The 16,844-nt window shown below is 43.7% G+C and overlaps 3 protein-coding genes across 3 annotated transcripts; all 3 read right to left on the bottom strand.

Annotated features, from left to right (window-relative positions):
- Positions 1-1,928: 1,928 nt before the first annotated feature.
- LOC119303219 (probable WRKY transcription factor 26) lies at positions 1,929-6,024 on the bottom strand. The gene is made up of 4 exons (XM_037580324.1): positions 5,708-6,024; positions 4,661-5,280; positions 4,410-4,553; positions 1,929-2,334 (listed from the first exon to the last, which is right to left on the bottom strand). Exons 1-4 carry the CDS (start codon positions 5,954-5,956, stop codon positions 2,073-2,075), a joined length of 1,275 nt encoding a protein of 424 aa, XP_037436221.1. The 5' UTR covers positions 5,957-6,024; the 3' UTR covers positions 1,929-2,072.
- Positions 6,025-7,536: 1,512 nt separating this feature from the next.
- Positions 7,537-9,784, bottom strand: LOC119303220. Its single transcript, XM_037580325.1, has 7 exons — positions 9,511-9,784; positions 9,327-9,421; positions 9,050-9,170; positions 8,848-8,966; positions 8,573-8,762; positions 8,333-8,479; positions 7,537-7,959 (listed from the first exon to the last, which is right to left on the bottom strand). Exons 1-7 carry the CDS (start codon positions 9,751-9,753, stop codon positions 7,669-7,671), a joined length of 1,206 nt encoding a protein of 401 aa, XP_037436222.1. The 5' UTR covers positions 9,754-9,784; the 3' UTR covers positions 7,537-7,668.
- Positions 9,785-10,009: 225 nt separating this feature from the next.
- Positions 10,010-15,917, bottom strand: LOC119303218 (mitotic checkpoint protein BUB3.3-like). Its single transcript, XM_037580323.1, has 9 exons — positions 15,470-15,917; positions 15,063-15,193; positions 13,471-13,553; positions 12,862-13,116; positions 12,560-12,632; positions 12,073-12,153; positions 11,915-11,993; positions 10,945-11,045; positions 10,010-10,343 (listed from the first exon to the last, which is right to left on the bottom strand). Exons 1-9 carry the CDS (start codon positions 15,563-15,565, stop codon positions 10,274-10,276), a joined length of 969 nt encoding a protein of 322 aa, XP_037436220.1. The 5' UTR covers positions 15,566-15,917; the 3' UTR covers positions 10,010-10,273.
- Between the last annotated feature and the right edge of the window lie 927 nt (positions 15,918-16,844).

The following is a 16,844-nucleotide window of genomic DNA, read 5'->3' as shown; positions in this document are numbered from 1 at the left end:
TAAGGCCTCTTTTGGTTCATAGGATAGGATTATCGTAGGAATAGGAATTTTGTAGGAAATGAGATGACATGTATCTCAAATCCTATGAGTAGGAATAGGAAACGAGATGTCATTTGGTTGACACCAAAGGAATTTTTCCATTGAGTCTAGGCTCATTTTTATTTTCCTATGAAATGTGGAGGATAGGAACCAATCCTATGTAGGAATAGGAATCCATTCCTATGAACCAAAGGGCTCTAAAGGAAAAAATCCTATAAGAATCCTATCCTCTAAAATTCCTATAAAATTCCTCCAAACCAAAGGAGGCCTCAATGAAAAAATTCCTTTGATGTCAACCAAATGACATCTCGTTTCCTATTCCTACTCATAGGATTTGAGATACATGCCATTTCATTTCCTACAAAATTCCTATTCCTACGATAATCCTATCCTATGAACCAAAAGAGGCCTCACTTTGGCAGTCAGATCGGTTAGGTCACAAGGCCGTCAAGCGGCACACATCACGGCAGAATCAAAGCGGCACAGGAATTGCAGGCGCATGGGCAGCCGAACCGAAGGGAGAAGGCTAGAAGCTTGGCATAATGGGCACCTGCCGCCAGTGATTGGCTACCCCACTAATTCATTTATTTTGAGTTCTTCAGAAGCCTATAACTCAAGGTTTGATCCTTTTCTGTTCTGCTATCTTGAATTCTTGACAAGCCTATAATTCATGGAGTTCCAATGCATTGGTTAATATTATTTTTGTTTGGTTCATAAAAAGAAACAATCATGCATTCTTCAAATTATGTTTGCGTTCTACTATTACATAAGAAAGATTCAATGGATTGACGACAATAGCATTTGAAAATGATGTCTTGGAGAAGATTAATTATCAAGATGCAACTGAATATTTCATTTGAAGGAACACAAGACGATGACACTTTTCTTTGAGAGGTGACGATGACACTTTTTTATAACAGAAGGTTAGCTTATTGCTTACTTATACCATTTGTCTTTTGCATTGGTATTTTTCATATTCCTAAATATTTTATAATAAATAACATAAATTTCAGTTATATTGTTAAGTGAGATTAGGTTTTAAAAAAATTAAGGTCCCATCTTGCTTTTCGCACCGGGCCCCCGAATTTCTGAAGACAGCCCTGCTTTACACCCAACACGAGTAATATTCCATGGCCTTCTCTTCCTATCTCCTCATGTGCTTCTTTTCATGATAGCATTCACGACTACAGACAAGTTTGCCGCCGCGCGTCCAGACGGGGTCCCTCCCGGGCGTGTGGGATTTCGGGTCTACAAAGCGCCCACCGGATGGCTTGCGTAATGCGCTTCCTGTTGGGTCTCCTTCGACGTGAACTGCGGTGTATCAGCCCCGATGTCAAGGGTACACGGTGATGTGTTCGTCTGCGAACATTACCAAATCAAAAACTTTGCAAGGCTGGTATTCTACATTGCTCATTCTACATATTACCACGTGAAACCTTCATGATGGTGCATATAGTGCTTATGTAGGATAGTTGCAAACTAAGCAAGCCATTTTTGGTACACCTACCCAAGTGCAACAAAAATGAAGTAGAACACAACATCATTGTAGCTATAAGAGAATTTCTCGGGTGTGTTCGGCCATCAGAAATAATCATTAATAAGACATAATTTGTTATGTCCATAGTTTCTATGCATGGGAATAGGATGTTGAATTATACCAGTTGTAGTAATCCAAGGAAAATGGACAAGAAAGAATCAAAGAACCATTGTGAGCAAATTAACCATTCGAACAAAAGATAGATGCTTGAATAACTTGCATATTGTCTTTCTGCAACAGTGAGGATAACCATTTTTTATTCAAAACCTCAGTGGAACAAACAAATGTATTTCTCATACAATACAAATTAAGTCATGAAAAGCCACCAACATATGTGTCCAAAAAGGACAGGTCAATTCCTCTAAAACAAATGTTGTCTAATTAATCACAATAAACAACAATTAGCCAGCAGAAAAACCTGCCCCAAAGAATTGATAGTGCACCTCTATTATTCACATGAAGGAAAACCCACACTCAAAATCCATTAAAAAAGGTGTTAATCCCGATTCTCCTCTTTTAGCTGATGAATGCCACTTGGCTGGTGCAATGTGTTGCCAGACGGGTTCACTATGGATGGCACGGGATCAGAGGAGGAGCCGCCGCCTGCCCCGGCGGCAACGGCGGCTCCAGCTCCCCTGCCCGGTGGGTCATGGTTGTGCCGCCCGGTGTATGTCGTCAGGACGCACCTAGGGTCAGTGGATGCCCTCTCGATCTGCTTGCGCACATTGCAATTCTCGGCGGTGCACTTGTAGTAGCTCCTGCATGGATTTAAACAATTCAGAGGATGCAAAATGGGCACTTAAGTCTTGAACCACTAGTTTGTAATGTCATTGTAGGTGATCAAAGTTGTCCTGCTGGATAAATAACGTAGGTATTCCAAATCATGAATCTTGTATCCAAGTCACAAACCTCGTTAAAACGGACCTTTCAGGACTATCTTTTGAACAAACCTTTCAGAACTATTAGCACGCACACATGGGTTAGTGACCAAGGAATGATATCACATGGCACATTTGATTTTCACACAATCCCCTAAGGTTTTGGATTTTCACAATTTTATTGTCGTTCCAAACCAACACGTGCTGCCAAGACTAAGACAATGTACAATAAGGTGACATGAGAGTGTGAGAGAGGGGGGGGGGGGAGGCAAAAACGTGAATGGTTAGACCAATTTACTAGATGACATCTCTTAGTCACACGATTTTCTAACAAAAATTTACTCATTATATAATTTTAGGATGTGTGCAAATATTAATTGCTACAGATGACATCAGGAGATATCCCATTGTGTAGCATGTTTTCATTGTCATCTCTACGTGAGAATTCTATCTTTTCAACACTGTGCATGACGTGTGCCAAGGTGGTGATTATTTCTTTAAAGGACAACCCTCCCTTATAATTTGACGAGTTTTGGCGCCAATTTAAAAATTTCCTAAAAAACATCAACCATTTTAGGGTGAGTTTCAAAAAAGCCTATGAACAACATTCATTTTCATAGGAATTTGAAAAGGAAAAAGACCACCTCAACAGTCCCTTCAATTTGACGAGTTATTAAAACTTCTTCAAATCCTAGCTAATTGCCCGTGCGTTGCAACGGAAGCATACATATTTTAGTGGTTCACATCAATTGTATCTCACATATACTTCCACCCACTATATCCGCCTCCCCAATCCAATCCTACCACATATGTCAGTTACTCGTCCTGCCACAATCCCACTTCCATTGCCACCGACACACAAACATTGGATTTTAAACACACAATTGTGCAGTTGTGTATAGGTGAAGATTTCAAGAAGGAAAAAAACATATGTAAGAGGTCGTCCATATCCATCTAGCCTCTACACGACATTAGGACGAAAGGAAAATTGAAAACATAGGAACTTAATCTTGGTCTAGCAAAATCAAAATTGGAGAAACACATGAGCTCACAAGTGGACCTAAAGATATGGGAACAACTCATAATGAATAACAATATTAAGAAAATCGGTAGTTAAATGCTCGGATAACCATTTTTTAGTATATTTTATCAATGTTTATATTTTACAACATCCTTCTTAAGATCTAGCCTTTGCATAGAACATTCGCGTTCTCACAACATTGATGGACCGCTAGGGCTTGGACGCACTCGTAAGAAGATTTAGTACTATCAACTAGTATTCAGTAATGGATTAGGCAGGACACTTGTCTGGATATTTTAATTTCATGTACTACATTTACATATTACTGAAGGAAGACGATGTAACATCAGACAAGTAAAATTGAAATAAAAATCAGTGGGAGTACTATGTTTCCAATTTTCCAAACGGAAAAAGGATTAGCTTTCGTATTAGTGAAGGAAGGAGATGTGACGTCGGTCAAATAACATTATAAATAAATCAGTGAGAGAGGGTGAAAAATGATGGGAGATGTGATATCTTGCAGAAAAAATTGGAAATAAAGTAGTGGGGTACTACGTTTCCAATTTGCCAAACAAAAAAGATTAGTTTTCATATTAATGAAGGAAGAAGATGTGATGTCAGGTTAATAAAATTAATGTAAATCAGTGGAAGGGGCTATGAATTGAGGGGAGGGGAGTGGAAGCGATACAAGGGAACGGACTTACCAACTCCCCTTTAATAGTAGATAGAGATAGAGATGTTGATCCAGAATTATTGTTTTTTGTTCCAAAAGTCTCCAGGATAACCCCTCTAAACCATGGACTATAGCTCCGCGGACTAGATGCATGGTTGAATAGCAGATTGTGTCTGCAGGTACTCAGTTCATCGTGCGTGCAACTAGTGTGGCATAATTGACTAGCATTTCTGATTATTAATTGATGTTAATATATAGTACCTCGGACGGGGGTTGCCCTTGACCACTTTCTGGCCGTACTTGCGCCACCGGTAGCCGTCGTCCAGCAGATCGACCTCGCTCGGCGTCTGCAGTATGATCTTGTGCTTCCTCACCACCCTCTGCCCCGCCGGACCACCTGCGCCACTGATCAACACAAACATACCGGCGACTCGGCCGTTAAGTTTCATTGACCGAAGACCAGAACTCCAACGAGAACGTGCATGCATGTAGATGTAGTGCAGCCCACCCACCTGCCAATGTCAATGCCCTCCTCGCCGTCATCCTCGTCGTCGCTCAGCTCGTCGTCCTGATGAGCGCCGACGGCGCTGCTGGGGGCGGCGGCGTCCTCCGCTCCGCTGCGCCGGGGCTCGGGGGGCCGCGGGTGGGTGTGCCGGCCCTTGTAGGTGATCTCCTTGATGCAGCCGTCGAAGGAGCGCTCCACGATCTTCTTGACGGGGCAGGCGTCCCGGGTGCACTTGTAGTAGCTCCGCGGCGACTCGGCGTCCTTGAGCTGCTTCTGCCCGTACTTGCGCCAGTTGTAGCCGTCCTTGGCCGGCTGCTCGATGGGGGGCGCCGGCGCCGCGTGCGGGCCGCCTAGCGCCGCCGCGCGCAGCAGCTGCATGTGCATCTGCTGCTCGTGGTGGTGCGACTGCGGGTACGCCGGCGTTTGGTGGACCGTGAAGTTGTGGGGCAGCAGGGAGGAGGAGGGCGACGGCGCCATTGCCCGCGGAGGCCATTGCGGCGGCAGATCGGCCTGGAAGTAGGACGGCGACGACGACGACGGGTAGGGGTGGAGGTTGGCGGCGAGGGGTGCCACGAAGGATGCAGCCGTCTGGTGCTGCTGGTAGGACGACGTCGGCACGTAGTTCGCCTTCATGAAGTGAAAAGAGTGCAGTTTTATCTCCGTGTGTTCTTCACATTTGAGGCTGCAAATCTAAATCTTATGCAAGTAGGATGACTACTGTATGATCATTATAGCTAGAGAAGAAAAAGGACCTGAGATGGATCTTTTATTTGCACTAAGATTATCATTCATTCTATGGAGCTAGTAATCCATGGCATGTATGGAACCCTCGATCAAAGACTGGCAACAGTATCAAGAGTCTATATGAAGGCACAAAAAACAGCAGGATAAAACAAAAACCATATCATGGGGGATTCCTATTTCTAGAAATCAGCATCGAGAAGAAGGTTTCTTCTAGCTATAGCAGCACACAAAACCCTCTCCATTTCATTGACTTGCACCGGCGAGACCAACACCAGATTAATAGAGAAGCCAGCAGACGATCTTTGCTTACCATGGAGAAGTGAGGAGTGAGATTGATGGTCGGCGGGGCCACGTCGTCGACCCCCCACGCCTGCTGTGCCGGCAGCGACTGCTGGGGGTTGACGCCGGAGCCAAGAAGCGACATGTAGGACGATCCAGGATCGTAGTCGTTCCCGAACGCCGGGCCGCCGCCACCGCCTCCGCCGTCGAAGACCCGCTCCTGATGGCCCGACGAGTAAGGCGGCTGCTGGCGCATGCCGTCGCCTCGCCGATCGGCCATTGCCTGTTGCCGCTTCTCGGCACAGGAGGGGGGGAGAGAAGACTGTGCAACGGGCAACGACAGGGACGCGCCCGCCGACCAAACCAGATAGAAATAGAGAGGATCGGGAAGGCTATGCTGGAGGAGTGCCGTGAGCCAAGGGTGGCGGCAGCACACAGAGCCTTCTGAGATCAGAAGAACTTGTCCGATCATAGTACTACTACGTCGCAGCTAGTGATTTGGTGGTAATGGTATATAAAAAAGTCGCGAATTTGGCTTAATTGGTCTACGCACAGTAGGTTTCAAAACGGATTTGTCTGCGTGCCTGTGTACAACCGGGCGTCATTATTCGATAATCCGAGATTTGGGATGCTGAATGTGGGGGAGCATGACCGCGCGCAACGTGGACCAAATGTTCCAGTTGTCTGCAAGTGTGGCCAGTTGAGCGAATGCATCGAGCTGAAAGGATATATTTTTCTACTATTATTATCTTTTGTATAGGGCCTATGAAAAATGCGGTTTTGTACTACTAACAAACTTCTGCGTATTATATCGCGCTTGTCTCAAGTTTTTTTTAAGAGAAACTAAAAGCATTTCCGGCCTCTTTCGAACTGTTGCCAACGTGTTGTGATTTTACACCCAATTATGGCCAGATTATTAATTAATATAAACGTCTCTATGACATCCAGTCCAGCAGCTTTCTCCAGCTCGATCGGTGCCAAATGGGCGCTTTTAACGCGTCTGCTGCTGCGATTGGCGGCCAAACAAGACTTGCGCTCAATCTATTTGTTTAAATAATCCACAAGATTTCTACAGTTTTTAATCGCCTTCTGGCTGTCAATCCCCTGTTCGTCATCATAATTGAAAAATAAAAACATAATGGAAGTAGTAATGCTAAACCAGACCAAATATTCCTGGATTTCTGTCACGGGGAGATAAGCTTTGCAGTAGCGACATTATGGTGTTCAGTTTTGAGACAGAATTCAAGCTCCTTATACAAATCCACCGTTCATGAGGCATTAGCTTCTAGTACCTCTGTTTGGATACATATCACGCTTAGAAATTGTGCGGGCAAACTTCCCTAGCATTACGACATATATACAAATATATTTTGTTTGGTAGGTGCAAGTAGTATAGTTATATTTCACATGTAATAAATCATTTTCAAAATATAAGACTGTTAAAATGTTACAAACATCTACATTAAAATGACAAAAATGTAATAAATCATCTCAGAAGGCACTTGTCAAAGGCATCATTTGTTTACAAACGACGTGGAGCTTCTAGACCTGTTTTCAAATGATCCACTCCATTCCTTGACCACACTTTTTTACTCCCAATATTTGGAACAAAGATGAGAGGAACGTACCATCACGTTCATTACCAGTTCAGATGCAGATCACAGTCCAGTAGCTAGCAAAACCAATTTCTATCCGAAGATGGCATGTGAAAGTGCAAGGACAAATATGCAAATATAAAGGTTAGCGTGTATTTATATGCCAAATAACAATTAGAAACCAGTTGGTTTATGAATGCAAATAAAAGATTTAGCCAAACAAGAAAGAAACACCAGCTCGATACTTTTCAAAAAAAATTTACCATAGAAACAATATATATATATTCATCTATAGTGTATTGAACAATGTACAACAGCACTAGCCAGTGAGATTACTTGAAAGCTCACAGAATTGGTGCATTACATTTTGTACAAAGAATAGCTCTGACTCACTGACTCATACTTTGGTCTCTATGAAGTAGGTCGACGACACAGCCAGACCAGCCGAGTCGAAGGTCCGCACGAGCCGCTGCCTCTTTCCTGGCGATTCCATCCAACAAAACTCCAAATTAAAAGGATCTAACTGCTCAATGCACTTGCTGATGTCTGATGGATATCCCATGTACATCCCTCCAGGTAGCAAAGTAATCTCATATCCTCCATCAAACTGAAGCAAGTTGTTATTCGCTACTCCTGTCCAGTGGATCGTTGTTGTCGTGCTAGTTCCGGTTTTTGTTGATATATTATCCTATGAAGATAAGAAACCATTGATACAAAAGTCTTCGAACAAATTTAAACATATATAAAGTCTTTGAAGAAAATGTAGTAATACTTAAGAAAACATTTCTTCTGCAGTACCATTTGACATTGAATAAAAAAAATACTACATAACATTAGCGTCGTCTAACCAGAAATTATTTTAGTGCTTATGAAACACACTGTTATGTAAAATAAAGAATGAACACAAGGATGTTGATGTCCGCATGGATAAAGATAAGCCACCAATCCACGCACGACATGCAACTCTTGAAATGCATTAGCTACAAGTTCAGCCATAGTTATTTAGATCCATTTTTCTAAAACATTTGTTGGAATTACCTCTACCATAGACTAAAATATACCTGAATCAGCTGACCATTGTTGTCCATTTCAAGAAGGACAACCGTATCAGCCTCATCGAGTGTTGCTCCATACACCCCACTCCTCTTTGTCACAGAATGGCCCTCCCACCTTCCAAGCAGGGCATTTATCCTATCGTTGCTGGGAATCTGGTGACAAAGGATAAAAGGTATATCTTAGCATATGACCCTGACGTAAGTTCATCGATACGAAGATTACAACACTTGACCATGAGAACTCACCTCAGGATCATTACTTGAAGAGTCGGCGAGTGGTAATACGGTGCCTTGATTTTCATGAAAAACAATAAGTGTATCGAGCACCCCCTTAGGGTCCATTATGTGGAAAGCTCTTACCCGGCCATTGCCATCAAGAGAGTAAATACAATTCTCACAGACAATAGATGGTTTACGAGAAGGAAGCTTCAAGTTTCTGTTGAAGTCAAAACAGATACATCTTATGATAAGGGCATCATAATGCAGGTAAACACCTAAGACAATGGATAATATATGTTTACTTGGGGGACTCTTCACCAGTATCATCATCTCCGAGCACACCGGCTCGAAGGACAGTCTCCAGCATTCCAGCGGTCTGATATCTCAACGCAAATGCCTTCTGGTCAGGGAAGAACCCAATCTGTGCACTAAACAATATATCTCGTTAAAAATGCTCGGAACCAAAAAAAAGTAAAAACATAATAACCAAGAACTTCAGTCCACCTGCTGATATTTGTCTACAGTGAACATGTTGGTCTCTTTGATTTTGTACTCCGCCCACTCCGGTTCAGGATCCTCCTCGTCTGCAAATGTTATCCCGGACGATGCCTGCTTGATATACAGCCTGCAAGACACAATTGCAGATACATCATTCAGAGAACAAGGTCCTGGGATAACATTTGCATGAGGCTTGGATGGTCAAAATGCTTGCAGAAATCAGCTTAGAACTTGACTTGACTGAAGATGCAGACAAGTGAACATAGTAACACCGAAGCATTACGATTGCATGAGGCTGATGAGGTCGCCCTCTCCGTAGGTGCTGGCGGACAGGCGCGTGCTGATCTCCTGCTGCACCCTCCCGTGCGCATCGAATTGCTGCACACAGACAATGCTTAAGCGAAGCAGGGACCCGGAAGCAGGGAGGCTTTGGGGATTATAAAGGGCGGAGGGCGGCGCGTACGTACGTAGAAGACGCCGTTCCACTTGCCGACGTTGAGGTCGAAGAAGCTGCAGAGGTTGTCGATGCTCATGGCCTCGTCCTCGTCCACCTCCGGCGCGCCCGTGACCGCCGCCCGGGCGCAGAGCCGGCCGCGCCGGAGCTGGGGGAGGCGGTGGTGGGCCGGCACGGCGGCGCAGGGGCGTCGGTTGCCCCGTGGATGCGGAACCGCGGAGGCGCCCAGACGGAGGCCCACGAGGGTTTCCGCCATGGCCAGCGGAGTGAAGCGGGAGGAGAGGGGTGTTGGTATTTTTGCGTTCAGCTGCTCTCTGAACCTTATCGATTCTGACCCTCGCCGTTGGTGAAGACGTATTGCAAGTGAAATACGTATTCGCCATGGCAAAGCGCGTTTTCACGTTTCCTACTTCTAACATATGCAGTTTCTACTTTCTAGCAGAAAAAGAAATAAAAATACAACGTTGCACCTGCAGGATCAAGCTCCACTTTACACTTACGTCTGAAAAAGATATCACAACTCTACACAACTGCATATAAATTATAAAATACTACAATCGTTGCTCCAGTCAAGGCAAGGCACACCAGGTGTATAGCAATCAAAAGATGGCATGAATGCCTAAACATGCATACAACAAAACACAACACAACATATGATGGCATGAATGCTACTCTGCCCGGCTCAATAATGTTAGGGGGGAGGCTACAGTCGCAGGCTTGATTAGTTGTACAAGAAGTAGGCTGGACCGGTCTGGGTAAGAAGAGAGCTTCTACTCTCAGGGAGACTTTTTCCTTTTGGAATCCCGCATCGTTTCGATAAATATCTGGTGCCCCTCCACCTCCAACCTGACCAACAGAAACAGAACATACAAGGGTGTTAACTGGTTACCAAAAACGGACTAGCACATGCTTTCTTATCTTATAGAAAAGAAAAGAGACGCGAGGATGAAACGCCAGTGACCATATAGTGCTACAATAGACAAATGCCAAATTCGAGATAGAAGCGCAGCAGACAACAAACCCAAGGCAGATGCCAATCATAGGTCCACAATGATCAGTGTGCAGAACACCCAGGCTAAGACTAGGGCAACTATGCAGCCAAAATCAAGAGAGGGTATTTTGTCGACGAGGTAGCAAGAAAGAACTATGTTTAGCAAAAAGTTCCAGGCTGCCAACAAGCTCAATAATGATGAGGAAACATTTTCTGTAGGGCCTAGTCGACATATGTACACGGCACAACTTGGAAGTGCAGACATATCTAGTCGATGCTAATCTCATTGGCACAGTCATTTTTCATGCATAACTGAATATAGGTGAAGGCACGTGAATATGTCAATTATTTTTAGCAGCAGTGTCTCAATGGTAGTTGTGCTTCACAAATTCAAGATGAATAGAATGTTACTAATGATAAAGCAATAAGAGGATTTGTGATTTAGTAACCACTCACACTCTGTCTGCTCCTTGATGAGTATAGTTTGAAGCAACAGCCAAGAGTTGGCCACTATGGTTATACGCCATCGACGCCACACTGCCCGAAAAGCTAGGAAACTGCACGGGTAAAATGATTATACTTTCAAGTTACAAACCGAAGAACAAAAAAGGAAGCACAGTACGTGACAGTAAAAATACAATTGAAAATAAAACTATCACAGGCAGGGCCCAAAAGTTTGCTTTTATGTTTAGTTGTTCATGGCAGCATCAATCATGTAATGCGTGCAATCTTAAGTCCATATATTTAGCAAGTGTTCAGTACTTAAGAAACCTTGTGAAGAAACTAAGAATAATATTGATCGACCAGATGTTTCTTCAAAATACTGCCTCCGTTCGGAATTACTTGTCGCGGAAATGGATGAATCTAGAACTAAAATGTCTAGATACATCCATATTCGAGACAAGTAATTCCGAACAGAGGGAGTATAACAGAAACAGCCCACTTCTTTCGGTTTGCAGAATATTGCGTTCTTCTAATAGTAGTTTTGTATATTTGTGTCACATATGTCCAATGTGTATGTAACATGTGAAATAGTCTTTTTACAGCGGTTTCTCAGAAAAAATTATACTAAAGGCCTGTTCGGAATTCCACCAGCTCCACGAAATTCCAGGAGCTGTGGAGCCAGGAAATAGCTGCTCTGCAGTTTTCAACTGCAACTCCACCAACTCCGGGAGTGGAGTTGTGGAGTGGAGGTGCTCCGAACAGGGCCTAACAGGAATGGTACTCCTACCATGATGCTCATATTTCCAGTCTATTCACAACAGTTCTTAGCTAATAGATAAAGTTTAGCAGGAGGACCTTGGGTAAGACGCCACTCTCAAGTGATGTGACACGTTTAGTGAATTTTCCACCCCATGTAACTACTTCCTTTTTAGGTCAAACAGTCTATAATCAAGATGTAATTTTTAGAAGAACCAGATATTACCTCAAGCAGCTTCTTTTTTTTAAAAGCATCCCAGGCAATGGCATATCCTTCATTATCTCCAGTAACAAAAGTTTGCTTGCTGCCAACCAGAGCATACAAATTTAATTTCACTTTGAGAAGAATTGTAGTAGGAAAATGTACAAAATTACAAGACTTACGATGGATGAACTGCTATACTATTTACGGGAACTAAACTGGATGTTCCATCTTTTGATCTTGGATGACATCGAAATGTATATCTGCAAAAGCACAAATATCTCAAGAAGTTACATGGGTAATTGGCACTTCAGGTGCATCTACTTTGTTCTAGGCTTAGATTAGTCCCTCTACTTTAAAAATGCCAACTATGTTCCACAGTCGGCCCTCCGGTGAATGAATATAAGATGGACAGGAAACTGAAACATATGAGCAACTTATCTACTTTAGATAGAGGTTACACATGACATAATCAGCAATTTTGGCATATATTGTTACTCATGTTGATTTCGACTTTATTGCATTTTACATATATGCATAATAGATACTTCCATTAGTAACAAGTGCAGCAATATAAGAAAGAAACCTAAAATGTCAATCACGGTTGTACATCATCCCAATGCAAATAAACCGAACAAAAATGAGCAGAAAGGAAGTACCAAAACTAACCCCATGTCATTGTCTACTTTATGGTCAAAATACTTCAACGCAACAGTTCCATCCATATATCCAGCCGCGTAACCTAATAAAAGTGTATCCAGCCATCAGTCAGAAATCAAGATATCTGTAATTAAAAAACAGCTACTTTAGATCAACAAATAACACTTATTCAAGTCATTAAGCATTCAATAAAATATGTATGTATGTATGTATGTATGTATGTATATACTAGACTCCACCATCGTCCCTTCCATGATTCTGCTTCAAACATAATAACTAGCAGTTCCTAAAGAAACATGAAATATCCATACCATTCCACTCTGCAGAAGCACAAAGACACCGTATATGATGCTTCAAGGGGGAATCTTTTGCCTTAATCGGCCCTGTTAAATTCCTCATGTCATACCAGTAAACATCACTCTCAACTGTGACTAATATATACATGCCACAGACTGAAAGTGATACCACCACTGAATCTAACATGAAAGTGTGGTTAGGGTTTACACTTCTTGTGTGTGTATCCCAGAAAAGTAACTTCTTGTCAAGGCTAGAAGTTACCAGTTGACCTGAAAATAATGTAAAAGGTACTATTAGTAAACGCAAGCTCCAATGTGAGAAGTAAATATATTAAGAAGCAACTTTGACTGTTTTGAACAATGAAAAAATCAGTACATAGATATTTCGTATTAGTCAGTAATGTCATAGTTTACAACTAAAAAACTATGAGGCTAAACCATCAGTCCACCACCATCCCAGTGGTACTGTTTGAATTGGGCATTAAAAAGCTTAGGTTCATAGTATAATTTCCTATTCAGTAAATGAGGATACGATACACCCTGTTTTATTAAGGCATCTAATGCTCCAGGAAAAACACCCAAAAAATCAGAGAGGAGATCATTAAAAATGGCAATGCAACTTACCAGTAATCTGGGAGAACTCAGTGCTGACAACCACATCGTCATGCAGACCCACTGTATCTTGAGCCCCTGAATTCAAGTCATACCTGGGAATATTCTCATCAGCATAAATACTAATGCATATAAAATAGAGAAGGCCAGGATTGAGACATTATTTTTTAGTGCAAAATGTAAAACAGCAGTGACGGGGACACACCAAACTTTCCTACTTCAGTTCTGATGTATATTCAATAGTGTTAATGCAGTGAAATTGTACTCCCTCCGTTCCGAATTACTTGTCGCAGAAATGGATGTATCTAGATGTATTTTAGTTCTAGATACATCCATTTCTGCGACGAGTAATTTGGAACGGAGGGAGTAAAAACCAAGGCAATTTATCTGTTTGGGCTTGTTGGCTTGTAAAGTTTTACTTCTGAATTTCATGTAAGGGATGTGTGTTGGAGTTGAAAAGAAAATTGGTGGAGGAAGGGCTGAGGGCTGATGAAACTAGTCATAAATCCATGCATCTGCTTCATCTGCACGGGCTAGTTTTTCAAGGACAAACAAACAGTAAAGAAATGGTGTGCTTACAATGTGACATATAATTGCACATAGGAATGTGAAATGTAGGGAAAACATGTTACTAATACGTTTTCAAAATATTACTCTTCAAAACTAGAAAGAGATGAATCAAAAATAAAAAAGAAAAACAGTTATCATAAGTTACAGTTGATCCAGTATAGGTGTGGTATTGTTTGTTTTCTCGCTTAATGTCGAAAGTTCTGAATCTATTTATAAGGCCAGATGGAAAAAAAGGTACACATAAATAGATATACTGGAGATAGGGAAGTCATTGCTTCATGTTCTGAACATTACATTTATACACATATAACAGAAATAACTCAACCGGGATTCATTAAATCTAACATGTCGATAAATTGGATCTTCTTTTCCCATAAGGGGCGCTTTATTACTTAAAATGTTTAAGTATTACACCGGCCTCTGAAATTGGATCTTCTAATGGCCTCCATCGCCACTATTTGATCTACACTCTGTCTTTTCTATATGCAGTTGGCATGCAGCATTAAATTTCAACTTTCTTCTGCCCAATACTACCTAAAACAGATAGCTAAAAGCAAAACACATAAAAGTGACTCAAACAAACCGTATTATCAGAATTTCACCCATAAAGCCAAGCAGCTGATATAGATGGGGTTACATTTGTTTTGTCTGACATTTTTCATTTCCATTGTATACTTCAATTTATCTGCTGAAATAAAGTACATAGATATGTAACTGAAATTATTCTAATTTCAGAGTTTACCTTAAATAATTACAAAGGTAAATAAGACAATTCCTACTGCCATGCTCTGAACGAATTCTACCAGGCTTTATGAAGTGTGAAATGTCGATACAAATAGATCTTCTAGTTGAATGGGTCAGATTTTATTTCTAGTTTTGTCCCTTAGAATTAATATGGTGCCTCAAAGGGGGCTGTAATCAGAACAGAGGACAGTGCCCCTACATTTGGAAAAGAAGAACGCTACAAGCATTATGTTTCTGTCATGCTTAAGCACATGGATTTCGTGAAGTGTTGCAACTAATTGTGTTGATACCTTATTACAGATCCATCCGAACCGCCTGCGAAGGCCGCAGACTCATCTTTGAAACAGCAGTCCAGAAGTGCTGCCTCAGAATTCGCCTCCAGCCGGAGAATGGATTTGTCTGCATCGTACAGCCGCATCCCCTGCAGAACAAAATTCCGCACGAAACCCTGTCAGGAATCTCCTCCTCAAAGATAAAGTGCCCTAATTTCATCTCAAATAAATGCATCAAATTCGGAAGCCAGGATGAGCTAAATTGGGCAAGAGTTACAGCGAATCTTCCCCAAAAATGTTCGAGAAAACACACACCTGGCTAATTGCGCCGCCCTCGAATCTAAACAAACCACATGTAGAAGCATGCTACTACCACCAAGAGACGGCGAAGCCAAAAAAGATAAGGAGGGGGAGAGAGATCTCACCGAGTCCCAGGAGGAGACTATGAGGTTGTTAGAGGACGGCGCGAATCGAACCCTGGAGACGGCGCCGGCGCCAGCCGCCAGCCCTCGCCTCGCCATCGCGCGGTCTCAGAAAGTAGGAGCGAGGGTTTGGGAGTTTTGAGTTCTCCCGGCGCGCTCCTGGGAAGATGGCAGCGCCGCCGCTTCTTGCCGCTACCTTCCCCCGAACAGCTGGCTGCGGCGTCCCACAGCGATGGAAGAGACGGCGGGCGCAGGCGGGCGCGCGGAGGAGTTGCGCCGAGCCGGAGCGCTGCCGTCGGCCGCGGCGTCCCCCGGAGTGGCGGGGAAGGAGACGGAGCAGGCGGAGGTTGGCTTGCCTCCAGAGGGTGCGGCGGCGGTTGGGGATGAACGGGATGCGCGACGGCGGGCGCGTCGGGTGAATTGAATTTGGGTCGACCTGGGCGCGGGATGGCTTGTGTTTCTTTTCTCGTTCTTGAAAATTTGCTCATTCGCCACAAGGGTAAGGTGGTATTTTCATATGCATAGCCAACTGTATTCTCCATACATTGGTTAATTCCACACCTAAAAACTTACTGCAGTTGGAAAGAACTTGATGTAGTCGTAGGCTCGTAGCTAATACTCTATTAGCTAATGTTTGCCTATTTTCCCAAAGTAACGAGTCTTCCAAATTGGAGATACCAGAAAAACGGCTCATGTCACCTGTGCCACCCATGTCTGGCGGCATGGGGAAAACCCTAACCGCCGTTGTCAGTAGGCCTCCCCCTTCCCCCACTCGCCGCCGTTCGAGGGCCCACACGGCAAAGTTGTGCTGACTTGGGAGGTGGCGGCACGGCAGTAAGAGCATCTCCAGCCATTGACCTCTCAGGGGGCGCATAAAATCGCCTCCTCGAGGCGAGTCGGCGCTAAACTCAGCGTGGGGGCTTACGGATTCCCAGCCGCCGGCCCCAGGGTTGTCCCCAGAAGCCTTTTTTAAGGAATTCGGCAAAGTTCGGCAAACTGGACAAATATTCGGCTAAAGTTCGGTAAACTGGACAAATATTCGACATTACATAACAAAGTTTTTTTTTAAAATGTCGCAACTACAACTACGGGGCGAAGAAGTCGCTGAGCGCGGCGAAGTCGCCGCCACCGTTGCCGTCGTCCTCGTCGGCCTTCTCCTCCTTGATGCGGCCACCTCTGCTGGACCCCTGCCCGGCGTCGCCCTGGCGGACAGGTGGCAGCGGCGCGTCATCGTCGCTGTCGTCGAGGACCATGACGCCGCCCTCATCGCGTCCAGGCGTCGAGCGGCGAACTGCTCGTAGGCACGGCACTGGCGCTCCAGCTCCGTCCGCGCCCAGTTTTCACGCGCCCACTTCAAGGCCGCCTCGTCGTCGAGCTC

This window comes from Triticum dicoccoides, chromosome 5A (assembly GCF_002162155.2).
Source record: "Triticum dicoccoides isolate Atlit2015 ecotype Zavitan chromosome 5A, WEW_v2.0, whole genome shotgun sequence".
Taxonomy (NCBI): domain Eukaryota; kingdom Viridiplantae; phylum Streptophyta; class Magnoliopsida; order Poales; family Poaceae; genus Triticum; species Triticum dicoccoides.
Note: the sequence above shows the minus strand (reverse complement) of the source record. Positions and strands in the feature narration are given on the sequence as shown.

What these genes read in the sequence shown, in the direction of transcription:
- LOC119303220 (XM_037580325.1), bottom strand. Translation starts at nt 9,753, where the DNA reads ATGGCGGAAACCCTCGTGGGCCTCCGTCTGGGCGCCTCCGCGGTTCCG. An exon ending in CTCATCAGCCTCATGCAATC is followed by an intron (nt 9,171 to 9,326) that starts GTAATGCTTCGG and finishes TGTGTCTTGCAG; the next exon opens with GCTGTATATCAAGCAGGCAT. An exon ending in ACTGGTGAAGAGTCCCCCAA is followed by an intron (nt 8,763 to 8,847) that starts GTAAACATATAT and finishes TGACTTCAACAG; the next exon opens with AAACTTGAAGCTTCCTTCTC.
- LOC119303219 (XM_037580324.1), bottom strand. Translation starts at nt 5,956, where the DNA reads ATGGCCGATCGGCGAGGCGACGGCATGCGCCAGCAGCCGCCTTACTCG. An exon ending in GAGGGCATTGACATTGGCAG is followed by an intron (nt 4,554 to 4,660) that starts GTGGGTGGGCTG and finishes TGTGTTGATCAG; the next exon opens with TGGCGCAGGTGGTCCGGCGG. An exon ending in AAGGGCAACCCCCGTCCGAG is followed by an intron (nt 2,335 to 4,409) that starts GTACTATATATT and finishes AAATCCATGCAG; the next exon opens with GAGCTACTACAAGTGCACCG.
- LOC119303218 (XM_037580323.1), bottom strand. Translation starts at nt 15,565, where the DNA reads ATGGCGAGGCGAGGGCTGGCGGCTGGCGCCGGCGCCGTCTCCAGGGTT. An exon ending in TCGGATGGATCTGTAATAAG is followed by an intron (nt 13,554 to 15,062) that starts GTATCAACACAA and finishes GAATATTCCCAG; the next exon opens with GTATGACTTGAATTCAGGGG. An exon ending in TGAGTTCTCCCAGATTACTG is followed by an intron (nt 13,117 to 13,470) that starts GTAAGTTGCATT and finishes CATTATTTTCAG; the next exon opens with GTCAACTGGTAACTTCTAGC.